The 17,775-nt window shown below is 44.2% G+C and overlaps 1 protein-coding gene across 1 annotated transcript in view; it reads right to left on the reverse strand.

Annotated features, from left to right (window-relative positions):
* LOC125484024 (meiosis 1 arrest protein-like) overlaps positions 1 to 17,775 on the reverse strand; it is a 55,748-nt gene that overhangs the window by 36,843 nt on the left and 1,130 nt on the right. The window contains exon 2 of the mRNA XM_048601126.1: positions 16,883 to 17,024. Coding sequence (XP_048457083.1) covers positions 16,883 to 17,024 — 142 coding nt within the window. The remainder of the gene's footprint in view (positions 1 to 16,882; positions 17,025 to 17,775) is intronic.

Below are 17,775 nucleotides of genomic sequence, written 5' to 3' on the forward strand. Positions count from 1 at the left end.
TTGTTGTGACACTGGAGGATCCATTGCGAGCTAATTTCTTCAGGAGCATGCTTTTCTCTTGTTGCCACTGAAATAACTCCACAGAGACTGGTATCCAGTTACCAAGCTACCATTTATTTACACCTGGAGAGGCCTTGACACTGATGCAGCTCCCTAAGAGCCAGCTCTCAGAGTGAACAGAACCTCTGACATTCCTGTTTACATCTGTGAACCAGGGCTCCCTGGTTGGACTAGATGAACAGCCCCAATCAGGGAACTCATATTCTATGTAGTCCACCGGCTGATCTTGTTATAATCACTACATATTCTCTAAGAGAGTCTGTGTGTATGTTTGCATGAGTGTGTTTACTCCCTAGGGCCTGACCATTTACTGTGTAAGTTTGTCCAGCTTATCAAAATGCAACACATTGCATTTATCTGAACTAAACTCCATCTACCTTTCCTTGGCCCATTGGCCCAATCGATCAAGATCCCTTTGTAATCTTAGATAATCTTCTTCATTGTCTACTATACCACCCTCCGGTCTTCCGTCACCTCTCCTGTGGCTATATATGATACAAATATCTCTGCCAGAGGCCCCATAATATCTTCCTGGCTTCCTACAAAGTCCTAGGATACACTTGATGAAGTCCTGGAGATTTGTCTAGCTTTATGCTTTTTAAGACTTCCAGCACCTCCTTTTCTGTACCGTGGTCTGCTTTCATAGAACATAGAACATTACAGCGCAGTACAGGTCCTTCGGCCCTTGATGTTGCACCAACCTGTGAAACCAATCTGAAGCCCATCTAACCTAAACTATTCCATTATCATCCATATGTTTATCCAGTGACCATTTAAATGCCCTTAAAGTTGGCGAGTCAACTATTTTTGCAGGCAGGGCATTCCACGCCCTTACTACTCTCTGAGTAAAGAACCTACCTCTGACATCTGTCCTATACCTATCACCCCTCAATTTAAAGCTATGTCCCCTCGTGCTAGCCATCACCATCCGAGGAAAAAGGCTCCCACTGTCCACCCTATCTAATCCTCTGATCATCTTGTATGTCTCTATTAAGTCACCTCTTAACTTTCTTCTCTCTAACGAAAACAGCTTCAAGTCCCTCAGCCTTTCCTCATAAGACCTTCCCTCCATACCAGGCAACATCCTGGCAAATCTCCTCTGCACCCTTTCCAATGCTTCCACATCCTTCCTATAATGCGGTGACCAGAACTGTATGCAATACTCCAAGTGCGGCCGCACCAGAGTTTTGTACAGCTGCAACATGACCTCATGGCTCCAAAACTCAATCCCTCTACCAATAAAACCTAACACACCATATGCCTTCTTAACAATGCTATCAACCTGGGTGGCAACTTTCAGTGATCTATGCACATGGACACCGAGATCTTTCTGCTCATCCACACTACCAAGAATCTTACCATTAGCCCAGTACTCTGTATTCCTGTTACTCCTTCCAAAGTGAATCACCTCACACTTTTCCGCATTAAACTCCATTTGCCACCTCTCAGCCCAGCTCTGCAGCTTATCTATGTCCCTCTGTAACCTGCAACATCCTTCCGCACTATTCACAACTCCACCGACTTTGGTGTCATCCGCAAATTTACTAACCCATCCTTCTATGCCCTCATCCAGGTCATTTAGAAAAATTACAAACAGCAGTGGCCCCAAAACAGATCCTTGAGGTACACGACTAGTAACTGACGTCAATATTTACTTTCCTGAATTCCCTAGCCCTCATATTTTTCTTTGCAGCAAATATTGAAGTGAAATATTCATTTAGTATCTCCCATCTCCTGTGGTTTCACACATAGATGACGTTGTTGATCTTTAAGGGACCCTATGCTTTCCCTAGTCACTCTTTTGTCCTCAATATATTTGTAGAATCTCTTTGAATTATCCTTAATCTTATCTGCCAGGCTATCTCATATCCTTTTTTTGCCTATCCTGATTTCCCTCTTAAGAATGTCCCACTCCCGTTATACCCTTCAAGAGATTCACTTGATCTCAGTTGTCTATAGCTGACCCTCCTTATTATTTCTGATCAGAGCTTTAATATCTCTATTCATCCATCATTCCCTACTCCTTACCAGACTTACCTTTTACTCTAACTGGAACATACTGCTTCTGAACTCTCGTTATTTCACTTTTGAAAGCCTCCCACCTGCAGCTGTCCCTTTACCTGCCAAAAGTCTACCCCGATCAACTTTTGAAAGTTTCTGTCTCATACCTTCAAAATTGGCCTTACTCCAATTTAGAACTTTTAGAACACATTTAACAAATTCCTCTCTATCCAATCCTTTAACACTCTCGCAGTCCAAGTCTATGTTTGGAAAGTTGAACTCCCCTACTATTACAACCCTATTATTCTTAGTAATATCTAAGATCTCTCTACATATTTGCTCCTCAGTTTCCTGCTATTAGGAGGCTTATAGTACAATCCCATCAAGGTGATCATCCCCTTTTTATTTCTAAATTCCACTCTTGTACTTTCACTGGATCATTCCCCCAGGAATATCCTCGCTATGTATAGTAGTAATGTTTTCTCTAATCAAAAACGTCACTGTCCCCTCCTCTCTTGCCTCCCTTTCTGTTCTTCCAATAGCATCTAAACCCTGGAACATTGAGCTGCCAGTCCTGTCCCTCCCTCAGCCATGTTTCTGTGATAGCTATGATATCTCAGTCCCATGATCCCATATATGCCCTGAGTTCATACGCCTTACCTGTCAGATCTCTTGCATTGAAATAAAAGGCAGTTTAATTCTTAGAGTCACCTTGTTCCCTGACATAGTTTGCCTGTCTTGTCTCTTTCTCTCTTTAACTTCAGAACCATCCTCAGCACTCTCTCTATTCTCTCTACTGCTTAGGAACGCCCCACCCACTCTCCATACTAATTTAAAGGCCCCCAATTAGCACCAACAAATCTCCCCTCCAGGGTATTAGTCCCCCTCCAGTTCAGATGAAACTTGTCCCTTTTGAACAGGTCTCTTCTGCCCCAGAGAGATCCCAATGATCCAAAAATCTGATTCCTTGCCCCTATACCACATCTTGAGCCACTCATTTATCTGCCCCATCTTCCTATTCCTACTCTCACTAGTAGATGGCACCAGAAGTAATCCAGAGATTCCTACCTTAAAGGTACTGCTTTTTAACCTCCTACTTCCTACATTCTCTCTGCAAAATCTCATCCTTTCCCTACCTATGTCAGTTGTATCAATGTGTATAATGACCACCGGCTGCTCACTCTCCCCTGTGACAATTCGGCCTTTTCCCTAGGGTTGGGGAGTTCAAAACTTGAGGCCATAATGTTAAGGTGAGAGGCAAAAGATTTAAAAGGGACCTGAGGGGCAACTTTTTCATGTAGACAGTAGTTCGCATATGGATTGAAGTAAGGAAGTGATAAATGCAGGTACAGTGACAACATTGAAAAGACATTTGGATAGGTACGTGAATAGGAAAGGTTTAGAATGATATAGGCCAAATGCAGGGAAGTGGGACTAGTTTAGTTTGGTAAATTTGGACCGAGTTGGATTCAAGCGTCTGTTTCCACACTGTATGACTCTAGAACAAAGAGCAAAGAACAAAGAAAATTACAGCACAAGAACAGGCCCTTCGGCCCTCCAAGCCTGCGCTGATCCAGATCCTCTATCTAAACCTGTCACCTATTTTCCAAGGATCTGTATCCCTCTGCTCCCTGCCCATTTATGTATCTGTCTAGGTACATCTTAAATGATGCTATCGTGCCCGCCTCTACCACCTCCGCTGGCAATATGTTCCAGGCACCCACCACCCTCTGTGTAAAGAACTTTCCACATATATCTCCCTTAAAGTTTTCCCCTCTCACCTTGAAATTGTGACCCCTAGTAATTGAGTCCCCCACTCTGGGAAAAAGCTTCTTGCTATCCACCCTGTCTATACCTCTCATGATTTTGCAGACCTCAATCAGGTCCCCCCTCAACCTCCGTCTATGACATTACCTCTGTCTGAAATGGTCCACCATGTATCCTGAGACTGTGTCTCTTGGTTCTAGACTTCCCAACTAGGGAAAACATTCTCCTTGCCAGTCCATCCAGCCCTGTTAGAACTTTATTAATTTCAATCAGATCCCCTTACATCCTTCTAAATCCTAATCAATAGACCTTGTCAAACCAATCCCCCCTCATAGGACAGTCCTGCATCCCTGATATCAACCTAGTGATATATGGCAAATATATCCTTTCTTAGGTAATATCAAAGCAAGTCTTGGAAAGAGATGTTGAATTGGAAGGGTAGATAGAATAACAATGTAAACAAGAAGGATAGATTAGATTGATCAGAGAAAGCTGGCCTGAGAGTCAGAGGACAATGAGCCTGACAGAAAGCAATGCTGAAGACCGAGGTGTCAGCAGCAGACAGAAAGAGAGAGACTGAAAGAAAGAGAAAGAAAAGGATAGAATGATCCCAAAGGAAAACACTGCCAGAAACTCAGGTTAAAAAGCAGCGGTGGGCAGTCAGCGAAAGACAGAGTAGCAAGCGTGAGGGAAACAGTGCAATTGGTAAAGGAGATTCAGAGACAACACTGTTAGGACAAATCACCAACATAAAATCAAGGCATGAAGCTGCAGGTCCATCAGGTCAGTGGTTGATTTCTCATGATCCTTGAAGAAAACATGACAGCGCAGTGGACTTTTACCAAGACAGTTCCGGGGATGAGGGATTTTAACCACAAGGATCACTTGGAGGTGTTAAGGCTGTTCTCCCAGATTAAGAAAGAAATCTGTTCTTATTAGCTATGCATACAAGAATTAGGATTTAAGGTTTTGGGCAAGAGATGCACGAGGATATGAGAAAGAAGCAGTGAGTGGCAACAACCTGGGACCTGTTGCACATGAAGATGGCAGAGGAAATGATAATTTCAAAAGGAAATTGTATGTTTACTTGGGAAAAATGTACTTGCAGGGATGTGGGGAAAGAGCAGAATAATGATGCTGATTAGATTGGTTGAGGGGGAGGTAATGGCCTAATGGAATTATTGCTGGACTCTTAATCCAGAGACCCAGGTAGTGTTCTAGGGACATGGATTCAAAACCTGCCATGCAAAATGGTGAATTTGAATTCAATAAAAATCTGGAATTAAGAATCATAGAGTCCTACAGCACAGAGACAGGCTTTTCGGCCCAAACTTGACCATGCCGACCAATATGTCCATCCACGCTAACCCCACTCCCCTGCACTTGGGTCATTTCCTTCTAAACCTTTCCTATCCATGCATTTGTCCAAATGCCTTTTAAATATTGTTAATGTACTCACCTCAACCACTTCCGCTGGCAGCTCATTCCATATGTGTATCACCCTATATGTAAAAAAGTTGCCCCTCAGGTTCCTATGTATTCTTTCCCCTCTTACCTTAAACTGATGCCCTCTAGTCCTCACTTCCCTAACCCTGGGAAAAAGACTGAGTGCATTCACCCTATCAATGCCTCTCATGATCTTATACATTTCTATAAGATCCCCCCTTGGTCTCCTACGCTCTAAATAAAAAAGTTCCAGCTTGTCCAACCTCTCCCTATAACTCAGTTCCTTGAGTTCTGGCATCATCCATGTAAATTTCTTCTGCACTCTTTCCAGTTTAATAACATCCTTCCAAGTGCAGGGGAGTGGGGTTAGCGTGGATGGACAAATTGGTCGGCATGGTCAAGTTTGGGCCGAAGATCCTGTCTCTGTAGCAAGGTGACCAAAATCAAACATAATATTCCAAGTGCGGCCTCACCAATGTCTTGTAAAACTGCAACATAACTTCCCAACTTCTGTACTCATGATGAAGGCCAGAGTGCCAAGAGCCTTCTTCACTGCCCTGTCTACCTGTGACTCCACTTTCAGAGAACCATGCACCTGAACTCCAAGGTCCCTCTGTTCTACTACACTCCTTAAGGCCCTACCATTCACCATGAAACTTCTACCCTGATTTGACTTTCCAAAATGCAACACCTCATACTGACCTATATTGAACTCCATTTGCCATTTCTTGGCCCACGTCCCGAGCTGATGAAGATCCTGCTAGCAATTTCTGATAACCTTCCTCACTGTCCACGACACTGCCTATTTTAGTGTTATCTGCAAATGTACTAATCATGCCTTGTACATTCTCATTGAAATTATCGATATAGATAACAAACAGCAATGGGCCCAGCACCAATCCCTGAGGCACACCACTAGTCACAAGCCTCCAGTCCGATAAGCAACCTTCCACTATTACCCTCTGCTTCCTGCCATCAAGTCAATCATGTATCCAATTTGCCAGCTGTTCTTGGATTCCATATGATCTAACTTTCCACAGCAGCCTACATCTTGGAACGTTATCAAAGGCCTTACTGAGATCCACATAGACTATGTCTACTTCCCTGCCTTCATCAACCTTCCCGGTCACTTCATCAAAGAAATCTAACAAATTTGTGAGGCATGATCTCCCATGTACGAATCCATGCTGACTACTCCTAATCAAACCTTGTCTTTCTAAATGCATGCATAGCTCATACCTTAAAATCTTCTCAAGTAACTTACCTACTATAGATGTTAGACCTACTGGTCCATAATTCCCAGGATTTTCTTTGCAGCCCTTCTTAAATAAGGGCACAACATTCGCTACCCTCCAGTATTCCGGGACCTCACCTGTGGCTAACAATGACGTAAATATATTGCCTCAGCCCCTGCAATTTCTCCTCTAGTCTGTTGCAGGTTCTTGGATATATCTGGTCAGGACTAGGAGATTTTTCCACCTTCATAATACTTCCATGTCTCCTCTACTGTAATATGGACTGTCCCCAAGATATTGCCATTAACTGTCCCAAGTTCCCAAGTCTTCATGTCTTTCTCCACGGTAAACACAGAGAAGAACTATTCGTTGAGGACCTTGCCCATCTCTTGTGGTTCCACACATACATGTCCACTTTGGTCATTGAGGGGTCTTATTCTCTCTCTAGTTATTCTTTTTCCTTTAATATACTTAAAGAATCTCTTTGGATTCACCCTAACCTTCTCAGCCAAAGCTATCTCATGCCCCCTTTTCACCTTCCTAATTTCCTTCTTCAGTAAACTCATGTAACCCCTACATAGCTCCAGGGATTCCCTTGATCCCAGCTGCCTGTTCCTGAGTCACGCCTCCTTTTTTAGAACAAAGAACAAAGAACAAAGAAAATTACAGCACAGAAACAGGCCCTTCGGCCCTCCAAGCCTGCGCCGATCCAGATCCTCTATCTAAACCTGTCACCTATTTTCCAAGGATCTGTATCCCTCTGCTCCCTGCCCATTCATGTACCTGTCTAGATACATCTTAAATGACGCTATCGTGCCCGCCTCTACCACCTCCGCTGGCAACACGTTCCAGGCACCCACCACCCTCTGCGTAAAGAACTTTCCATGCATATCTCCCTTAAACTTTTCCCCTCTCACCTTGAAATCGTGACCCCTAGTAATTGAGTCCTCCACTCTGGGAAAAAGCTTCTTGCTATCCACCCCGTCTATACCTCTCATGATTTTGTAGACCTCAATCAGGTCCCCCCTCAACCTCCGTCTTTCTAATGTAAATAATCCTAATCTACTCAACCTCTCTTCATAGCTAGCGCCCTCCACACCAGGCAACATCCTGGTGAACCACCTCTGCATCCTCTCCAAAGCATCCACATCCATTTGGTAATGTGGCAACCGGAACTGTACGCAGTATTCCAAATGTGGTCGAAGCAAAGTCCTATACAACTGTAACATGACCTGCCAACTCTTGTACTCAATACCCCGTCCGATGAATGAAAGCATGCCGTATGCCTTCTTGACCACTCTATCTACCTACATTGCCACCTTCAGGGTACAATGGCCCTGAACACCCAGATCTCTCTGTGCATCAATTTTCCCCAGGGCTTTTCGATTTACCACATAGTTCGCTCTTGAATTGGATCACCTCGCATTTGCCTGGATTGAACTCCATCTGCCATTTCTCCGCCCAACTCTCCAATCTGTCTATATTCTGCTGCATTCTCTGACAGTCTCCTTCACTATCTGCTACTCTACCAATCTTAGTGTCATCTGCAAACTTTTCTGGTCAAAACCTCAATATCTCTTGTCATCCAGTGATCCCTGCTCATATCATTACTAATGATGACCATGAAACCATTGTTGATTGCCAGGTGTCCTTTAGGATCTGGTTCACTGATGTCCTTGAGGGAAGGAAACTGCCATCCTTATCTGGTCTGGCCTACATGTGACTCCAGACCTACAGCAATGTCGTTGACTTTTAACTGAGGCAATTAGGGATGGGCAATAAATGCTGGCCAAGCCAACAATGTCCATGTCTGTGAATGAATTAAAAAAAGACCAATGGAGGCAAGGTCATTGAATACTTTTTAAGCCAGAGGTGGATAGATTCTTGACTAACAACGGAGCCAAAGATCCGATGTTGGTGGGAATGTGAAGTTGAGGTCACAATCGGATCAACCATAACTTTATTAAATTGTGAAGCAGTCATAAGGGGCCAAATGGCTTACTCTTGCTCATAATTGTTACATTGATATTTGTGTTCATATAACTGTTGTAACAACAATTGTGTATTTACATCCCTACTTTTACCATAATGCTGTAATAAAAGGATCCTGCCACATGAGGTCCTCAGTAAGCTTTAATACTGTATAAACATCCCCCAACCGAAAAGGTCATTGTTGCATTTCAATTTGCTTCATAAGCTATGTGAATGCAGTAATTATATAGTATACACAGCATAGAAATGAGCTCCTCTGTGCTGTGAACCAGGACCCTTCAAAAAACTGACCTGATAATGACTTCATGAAAATTGCGCAAGAGAGGTACAGGCCTAACATCACAATGGAGCTGGACAAGTCAGATCACTGGCTATTAGCTCATGGTCAAAATTTGCCACACCCAGAGAAGTACTCTTAAAAATCAGAAACTCTAGGAACAGGGTCAGGAATACTGGAATCAAGGCTTGCCAGCCACGTTAAAGGCTTCCAAGTCATCCTGACTCAGTGAAAATCCAGGATATTCACTGTTTCTCTCCACAGACGATGGCTGAATGTTTCCAGTGGTTTCAGCTTGCATTCCGGATTTTCACACACTGCAATAGTTTGTTTCCCTTTCAACCAAATAGTTGGAAGAATCATAGATCAAACATAGCTATATATCATAGTTACGTGATAATTTAATCCCTATGCCATATAGGCTACTAAATAAAATGAGTAAATCAGACAAGTGGCATAAAGGTCCAATAACTGTGAGAAAGGCAGCTGTGTTGGCTGAAACAATTAGGCAAAGCAGAGAGATAATAGGAACTGCTGATGTTGGAGTCTGAGATAGCAAGGTATGGAGCTGGATGAACACAGCAGGCCAGGCAGCATCAGAGGAGCAGGAAAGCTGACGCTTCGGGTTTGGACCCTTCTTCAGAAATGGGGGAGGGGAAGGGGGCTCTGAAATAAATAGAGAGAGGGGGAGGCGGTGATAGAAGGTGGATAATGGAGCAGATAGGTGGAGAGAAGACGGACAGGTCAAGGAGGCAGGGATGAAGCAAGTAAAGGTGAGTGTATGTAAGGAGTTGGGATGGACGTTGGTCAGTGAGGAGGGAGGGGCAGGTAGGTGGGAGGGAAGACAGACAAGTCAAGGAGGCAGGGATGAAGCAAGTAAAGGTGAGTGTATGTAAGGAGTTGGGATGGACGTTGGTCAGTGAGGAGGGAGGGGCAGGTAGGTGGGAGGGAAGACAGACAAGTCAAGGAGGCAGGGATGAAGCTAACAGGGGGGAGTGTAGATAGGAAGTGGGGGTGGGGGTTAGTCAGTCACATGAGAGGAGCGGATAGGTGGGAGAGAAGACGGACAGGTCAATGAGGTGGGGACAAGAGGGAGGGTTGGTCTTGGGATGAGGTCGGGGGTGGGGAGATTTTGAAGCTAGTAAAGTCCACATTGAGACCATTGGGTTGTAGGGTTCAAAGGTGGAATATGAGGTGCTTTTCCTCCAGTTTTTGGGTGGCATCGTTGTGACACTGGAGGAGGCCCAAGATGGACATGTCGTCCAGGGAGTGGGAGGGGGAGCTGAAGTGGTTCGTGACTGGGAGGTGTTGTCGTTTGTCGCAAACCGATTGTAGGTGCTCCACAAAGCGGTCTCTGAGCCCCCACTTGGTCTCCCCGATGTGGAGGAGATCACATGGCGAACAGCGGATACAATAGACCACATTAGCAGATGTGCAGGTGAACATCTGTGGAAGGTTTTCTTGGGGCCTGGGATGGAGGTGAGGAGGGAGGTGTAGGGGCAGGTGTAGCACCTCCTGCGGTTGCAGGGTAAGGTGTTGGGGGTGGTGGGGCTAGTGAGGAGTGTGGAGCGGACAAAGGAGTCGCAGAGAGAGAGGTCCCTCTGGAAGGCAGATAAGAGGGAAATATATCCTTCGTAGTGGGGGTCAGATTGTAGGTGGCGGAAATGGCGGAGAATGATGCATTGAACCCGAAGGTTAATGGGGTGATACGTGAGGACAAGAGGAATTCTGGGAGTAGGGAAAACTAGAAACTGTCCCATAGAGATTTAGGGGTTCACAAACAGGACATTTTTATGACCTATGTACACAGACTCTGAAATGTCTTTGGAGTATGGTACACAGGAACACAGGAATTAGGAGCAGGAGTAGGGATTTTAGCCCTTCGCGCCCACTCCGCCATTTAACATGATCGTTGCTGATCTTATCCTGGTCTCAACTCCACTCTCCTGCCTGATCCCCACAGCCCTTTATCCTGCTTTTCATCAGAAATGTATCTGTTTCTTTCTTGAATCTGTTAATTAATTCTGCCTCCACTGCACTCTGGGGTAGTGAGTTCCACACATTCACAACCTTCTGAGAGAAGTTGTTTGTCCTCATCTCAGTTTTGAACCTACCTCCTCTCACTTACTATCTACAACCTCTTGTTTGAGACTATCAAACAAAGGAGAATGTCTGTTAAATGTCCACCTTATCAATCCCCTTTAGCATTTTATATACCTCAATAAGATACCCCTCACTTTTCTGAATTCCAGCCAGTGCAAGCCTATGTTGTTCAACCGTTCAATGTATGACAGACCTTTTATCCCTGGAATCAATCTGGTGAACCTTCTATGAGCTGCCTCCAGTGCCACCACACCCTCCCTAAAGTAAGGAGACAAAAACTATACATAATACTCCAGGTGTAGTCACACCAACACTGTAATGTCACTGATCTCCACACCCTGATTGAAAAAGCAACCATCTAACCACAGCCAACCCTCTGGATTGTGACTGGACTATGTTGTTGAATGACTGTACTGCAATCGCCAACTGACCATACTGAACCCTGACTGGACTAAGGGCTACTCCTCTCCAGACTTTGAGCCACGGTCACATGGAAACATGGTCAAATCACATACAGTTTAATTGCCATGTAAGCTGCTGGTACATGCTATAGGTATGATGTCGATGTAACACAGCAACAGATACAGCAACATTTCCACCCTGTCGATTGTTCATTGCTGACAAACATGATAAGCTGCATGGTTTTCTGCCTGCACTAAAAGGCAAAGCAAGCTAATGATGCTGTGAACATCCAAGCAAACACAAATTGAGTGACCACTAAGAAGATAGCTCAGAGATGCATCATATTCTGATCCATGAGATGGGTGTCTGTCCATGCATCCAGTCCTGGCAGCAGTGTTGCAATTTAAGATGTCAGTGAGTTCCAAAGTGCAGTATTGACGTGCTGAATTATAAGTTAGTACGAGATGTGCCATGATGATGTTGTAAGGCTACCACTTCGCTGATGCCAACCTCCGTGGATGGAGTGTGTAGGCCATTGCTGCCTGTGGATTGTGTACTGCACGATTAGAGTGTAATGGCCAAGGTGGAGGCCCAGAGAAGACGAAGCAATGCTAGGTTCATACTGGGAATTGGTGTCATCTGGTACCTAGGAAAATAGCAACCTGCAAATAAATGAAGCAAGCTTGGGTAATAATGAGATGTTAATACATGTAAATAGGCACCCCACTGTAAACCGATATGATTCTCATCAACCCTTAAAAGCCTAAGTGAAAAATCAGACTTTCTTTTTTTCTCTCTTGGCATTGAGAATCTCATATTGTCAGTGATGTTCAGGGGCTGTGAAAATTCTGCCCATGGTTTTAGTTTAATTTTGGCTTTGTCTGTGATGTCTCCAGGACATCTGGAGTTTCCATGAATTTTGATGTGTCAGTTAAACCCCTGAAGTTAACAGTTTAGTGCATTAGGAAACAAAGAAAAATAAACTGCTGTTACCAAGCACCAGAGGTCCAGTTTTATAGGAAGACAGAACCATTTAGATGCAGTCAGGCAATGTGCAGGTTTCAGTGACAGAGAGAAAGGTCTGTAGCAGCAGAAGTGATGTTAGTTTATCAGTCTCCAAAGCTGTCTGTCCTAAGTGGCTTATATATCAATGAGAGAAACGGTCCAGAAAAATAACGATGTCAAAGAGATGATTTTAAGGAAACATAGAAGACAGGAGCAGGAGGATGCCATTCTGTCCCTCGAGCCTGCTCCGCCATTCTTCACAATCATAGATGATCATCCAACTCAATAGCCTAATCCTGCTTTCTCTCCATAACCTTTGATCCCATTCGCCCCAAGTGCTGTATCTAGTCGCCTCTTGAATACATTCAATGTTTTGACATCAACTACTTCCTAGGGTAGTGAATTCCACTGGATCACCACTGTTTGGGTGAAGAAATATCTCCTCGTCTCTGTCCTAAATCGTCTACCCCGAATCCTCACACTGTGATCCCTGGCTCTGGACACACCCACTGTCAGGAATATCCTCCTTCATCTAGCCTGTTCAGTCCTGTTAGAATTTATGAGATCCCCCCTCATTCGTCTGAACTCCAGTGAAAACAATCCTAACCTAATTAATCTCTCTTCATACGTCAGATCCGCTATCCCTGGAATCAGGTCTGGTAAACCTTTGTTGCACTCCCTCGAGAGCAAGAGCACCCTTCCTCAGAAAAGGAGACCAAAACTGCACACAATATTCTAGTATGGTCTCACCACCATCCCTGCTCCTGTACTCGAAACCTCTCTGAAGGCCAACATACCATTTGCATTCTTTACCACCTGCATGTTTACCTTCAACGACTGGTGCACAAGGACGCCCAGGTCCGCTGCACACTCCCCTCTCCCAATTTACAGTAGTAGTAAGTTTGCAAGTAGTAATCTGCCTTCTTGTTTTTGCTTCCAATGTGAATAATTTCACATGTATCCCAATTATACTGCATCTGCCATTGATTTGCCCACTCACCCAATCTGTCCAGATCATGCTGAAGGATCTCTGCATCCTCGTCACAGTTCAACCTCCCACCCAACTTGGTATCATCTGCAAACTTGGAGATGTTATATTTTGTTCCCTCATCCAAATACTCATTCAATAATAATTGAGCTGCAGCGGCATGTTTAACGGTCTCTGGGAGGATATTAGCTAAAGAAATTGATAATAAACCAATTATAGCCATGCTACTTAACCAAGGAGCTTTCAGGTTTCTCACTTCAAATTACCATCTTGCTCTCCTGCTAACATTACTATCTTAGAATCCCGATGCAAGCTGGAGAAACTGCAGCTCATTTTCGACTTAGGCACGTTAGAGCTTTCAGGGCAACATTGAGTTTAACACTTCAAAGTATGGACACTGTCTTTCATTTTTATTGCACCTCCTTCCCTCTCTCAATGTCTTGTTTGCATATATTGACTCTCAGCAGAGCTGACCTATTTTCCACTATTCACACTTATCATTAACTCCTTTCCTTTTACTACAATTAACACTCCCTTTGTATTTTGCTCTGGGCACAGTGATTATCTGCTCAATTTGCTCCTCCTCCCACTTTGTGAACAGCATAAAAACAACCATTTTCCAGCCTCCTTCAGTTCTAAAGACAAGCAGTATTGGACTTAAAACGTGAACATGGTTTTTCCTCTCTCCACAGATGCTGCCAGACCAGTTGAGTCTCTCCAGCACTTTTTTTGCAACTTTAGTTTTAAAATAGAGACAGAGTGACCCTACACTGCGGTATGAGAGTCTTTAAGGTTGTCTTTGAGGATAACAGATTGAAACCTTATTTCTGATATTTGTAATTAGACTGCTTCAAATAGTTACTATTTAATATAACGTATGTGTTTTCCTTTATGTCAACAGTCACTTGTGAATCTGTTTAGAGACAGGTTCAGTCAAATACATGAGTGACCACCAAGAGAGGTAGGCAGGTAGTGCAGGAGTCTCCTGTGGCTATTCCTGTCTCTAACAGGTATACCATTTTGGATACTGTTGGGGATGATAGCCTCTCAGGGGAGTATAACAGCAATAGCCAGGCCTGTGGTGCCACAAATGGCTCTGCAATAGAGCAGGAACAGGCAAGATCCAAGTGAGTGGTAGTGGACAGAGATGCGCAAGTTATGTGCATAGATAGGCATTTATGTGGCCACCTTTGAGACTCCAGGAAGATATGTTGCCTCCCCGGTGCCAGGGTTAAGGAAGTCTCTGAGTGGTTGCGTGAAATTCTTAAGGGGGAGGGTGAGCAGCAAGAGATCGTGGTGCACATTGGTACCAATGACATAGGTAGAAACAGGGATGAGGCCCTGTAGAGCTAGTACAGGGAGCTAGGAAAGAAGCTGAAAAGCAGGACATTGAGGGTAGTAATCTCTGGGTTACTGCCAGTGCCACATGCTAGTGAGGCATGGAATAGAAACAAAGGACAGATGAATACGTGGCTAAGGAGCTAGTGCTGGGGACAGGGTTTCAGGTTCTTGGATCATTGGGACCTCCTCTGGGACAGGGGTGACCTGTACAAGAGGGATGGGTTGGACCTAAACTGGACTGGAATCAATAACTAGGGAGGAAGTCGAGCCACTCAAGGATAAAGGAGGGAACTTGTACTTAGAGGCAGAGGATGTGGGTGAGATCCTAAATGAGTACTTTGCATCGGTATTCATCCTGGAGAAGGATAGGGAGGATACTAAGATTTGTGTGCAGCATGCTAATATGCTAGGGCATTTTGAGATCAAGAAAGAAGTGGTGTTGGATCTCTTGAAGAGCCATAAGGTGGATACGTCTGCAGGGCCCAATGGTATCTACCCCAGGTTACGGACAGAGGCAAGAGAGGAGATTGCTGGGGCCTTGACCGAGGTCTTTGTATCCTCACTCGCAACTGGAGAGGTCCCAGAGGACTGGCCAATAGCTAACGTTGTTCCTCTGTTCAAGAAGGAAAATAGGGATAAATCCAGGAAATTATAGGCTGGTGAGTCTCACATTGGAGATTGGGAAGCTATTAGAGAGAATTCTCAGGGATAGGATTTACGCACACTTGGAAAAGCATGGCCTAATTAGGGACAGTCAGCATGGCTTTGTGCAGGGCAGATCATGTCTTACTAACTTGACTGAATTTTTCAAGGAGGTGACAAAGGTGATTGATGAGGGTGGGGCAGTGGATATTGTTACATGGAGTTTAGTAAGACTTTAGACAAGGTCCCATCATGGTAGGCTAATCCAGAAAATTAAGACACATGGGATCCACTCTGACTTGCTGCGTGCATTCAGAATTGGTTTGCCCATAGAAGACAGAAAGCAGTGGTGGAAGGGTGTTTTTCAGGCTGGAGGTCCATAACTTGTGGTGTTCCACAGGGATCCATACTGGGACCTCTGCTATTTCGGATACATATAAATGACTTCGATGAAAATGTAAATGGGAGGGTTAGTAAGTTTGCAGACAACACAAAGATCGGCAGAGTGGTGGATAGTGTAGAAGATTATCAAAAGATACAGCCAGATATAGATCAGTTGCAGATTTGGGTGGAGAAATGGCAGATGGAGTTTAATCCGGGTAAGTGCGAGGTACTGCATTTTGGGAGAGCAAATGTTAAGGAAAAGTGTACAGTTGATGGCAGGACACTGAATAGCATTGATATACAGAAGGATCTTGGGGTTCAGGTCTGTAGCTCCCTGAAAGTGGCCATGCAAGTTGATAGGGTGGTAAAGAAAGCATATGGCATGCTGCCTTTATTGGTCAGGGCATTGAGTACAAGAGTCAGGATGTCACGTTGCAGCTTTATAAGACTTTGGTTAGGCCACACTTAAGAGTATTGCGTTCAGTTCTGGTCGCCACATTACAGGAAGGATGTGGAGGTTGTGGACAGAGTGCAGAGAAGTTTACCAGGATGCTACCTGGATTGGAGGGTATGAGCTATTAGGAGAGGCTAGAAAAACTCCGATTGTTTTCTCTTGAGTGGCAGAGGCTGAGGGGAGTCTTGATAGAAGTCTGTAAAATTATGAGATGCATAGATTGGGTTAACAGTCAGAATCCTTTTCCCAGAGTTGAAATGTCTAAGACTAGGAGGCATGCATTTAAGGTGAGAGGGAGAAAGTTCAAAGGAGACGTGAGGGGCAAGTTTTTATACAGAGAGTGGTAGGAGTCTGGAACGCACTGCCAGGGTTGGTGGTGGTGGGGCAGATATGATAAGGGCATTTAAGGGACTTTTAGATAAGCACATAATATGTAAGGAATGGAGGGGTATGGACCAAGGGCAGGCAGAAGGAATTAGTTTCATTTGGTGTCATAATTGGCACCACATTGTGGGCTGAAGGGCCCATTCCTGTGCTGTACTGTTCTATGTTCTATGGACGAGTTGGACCAAAGTGTCTGTTTGCCATGCTGTACAGCTCTACGACTCTATGAGTCTATTGCGATGCTTTCTATTAGACATGGTTAAGCCATAGACAAGCCAAAAATACAACAATGAAATTAGTTGCAGACCTTTTTAAATTGCAGCTGCAAAATATTATTTTTCAACCTTTACTCTACTTGTATAACTTACACTTGGTAATGGATTTATGCTTCACTTTCCTACCTTCAAAGTGTGACAGAGTGCATGAAAGTTTTGGTGGTTTGTCTCCAGTTCATCCCAGTCCAGTTTCCAGCAGTTTGTGGGTCTAATTATAAGTGGGAGCCCATAGAATACAGATTCACAAACACCATCAGATTTCAGAGCCCTATAAAGTAAGCATTTTGATAAGCATCTCGGCCTGGAAATTTGACTGTTTGATTTTGTGTTAAAAAATGTGTGCTCAACAAAGGTTATTAGACCCCAAAATTTGACATCAAGTCAGAGAAAAGATACTAGGACAGATGCTTAAAAGCTTCATTAAAAAAAAGCTATGTTGTAAGGAATTTGTTGTAATGGGGAGGTGATGGCCTAGTGGTATTATCGCTGGACTGCTAATTCTTGAACCACTGCAGTCCTCCTACTGTGGGTTGACCCACAATGCTATTAGGGAGGGAATTCCAGGATTTTGACCCAGCGACAGCGAAGGAACGGCGATATATTTCCAAGTCAGAATGGTGAGTGGCTTGGAGGGGAACTTGGAGGTGGTGGTGTTCCCATATGTCTGATGCCCTTGTCCTTCCAGATGGAAGTGGTCGTGGGTTTGGAAGGAGCTGTCTGAGGATCTTTGATGAATTTCTGCAGTGCATTTGATAGATAGTACACTCTACACACTACTTCAGATTCACAACAATGCAGTTGACTCTTAACTGCTGTCTGGACAATTAGGGATGGGCAATAAAAATGCTGCCTAGCCAGTGATGCCTGCATCCCGTGAATGAATAAAGATGAAAAAAAAATTGTTTAAGAAAGAGAGCAACTGTGCACCAACGGTGCAAAGGGCAAGAATTGGAAGAGCGCAGAGATCTTAGAATGCCTGAGGATATCACAGAAATATTGACGGGAGTCTTCATGGTCTA

This window comes from Rhincodon typus, chromosome 1, assembly GCF_021869965.1.
Source record: "Rhincodon typus isolate 14 chromosome 1, sRhiTyp1.1, whole genome shotgun sequence".
Lineage (NCBI taxonomy): Eukaryota > Metazoa > Chordata > Chondrichthyes > Orectolobiformes > Rhincodontidae > Rhincodon > Rhincodon typus.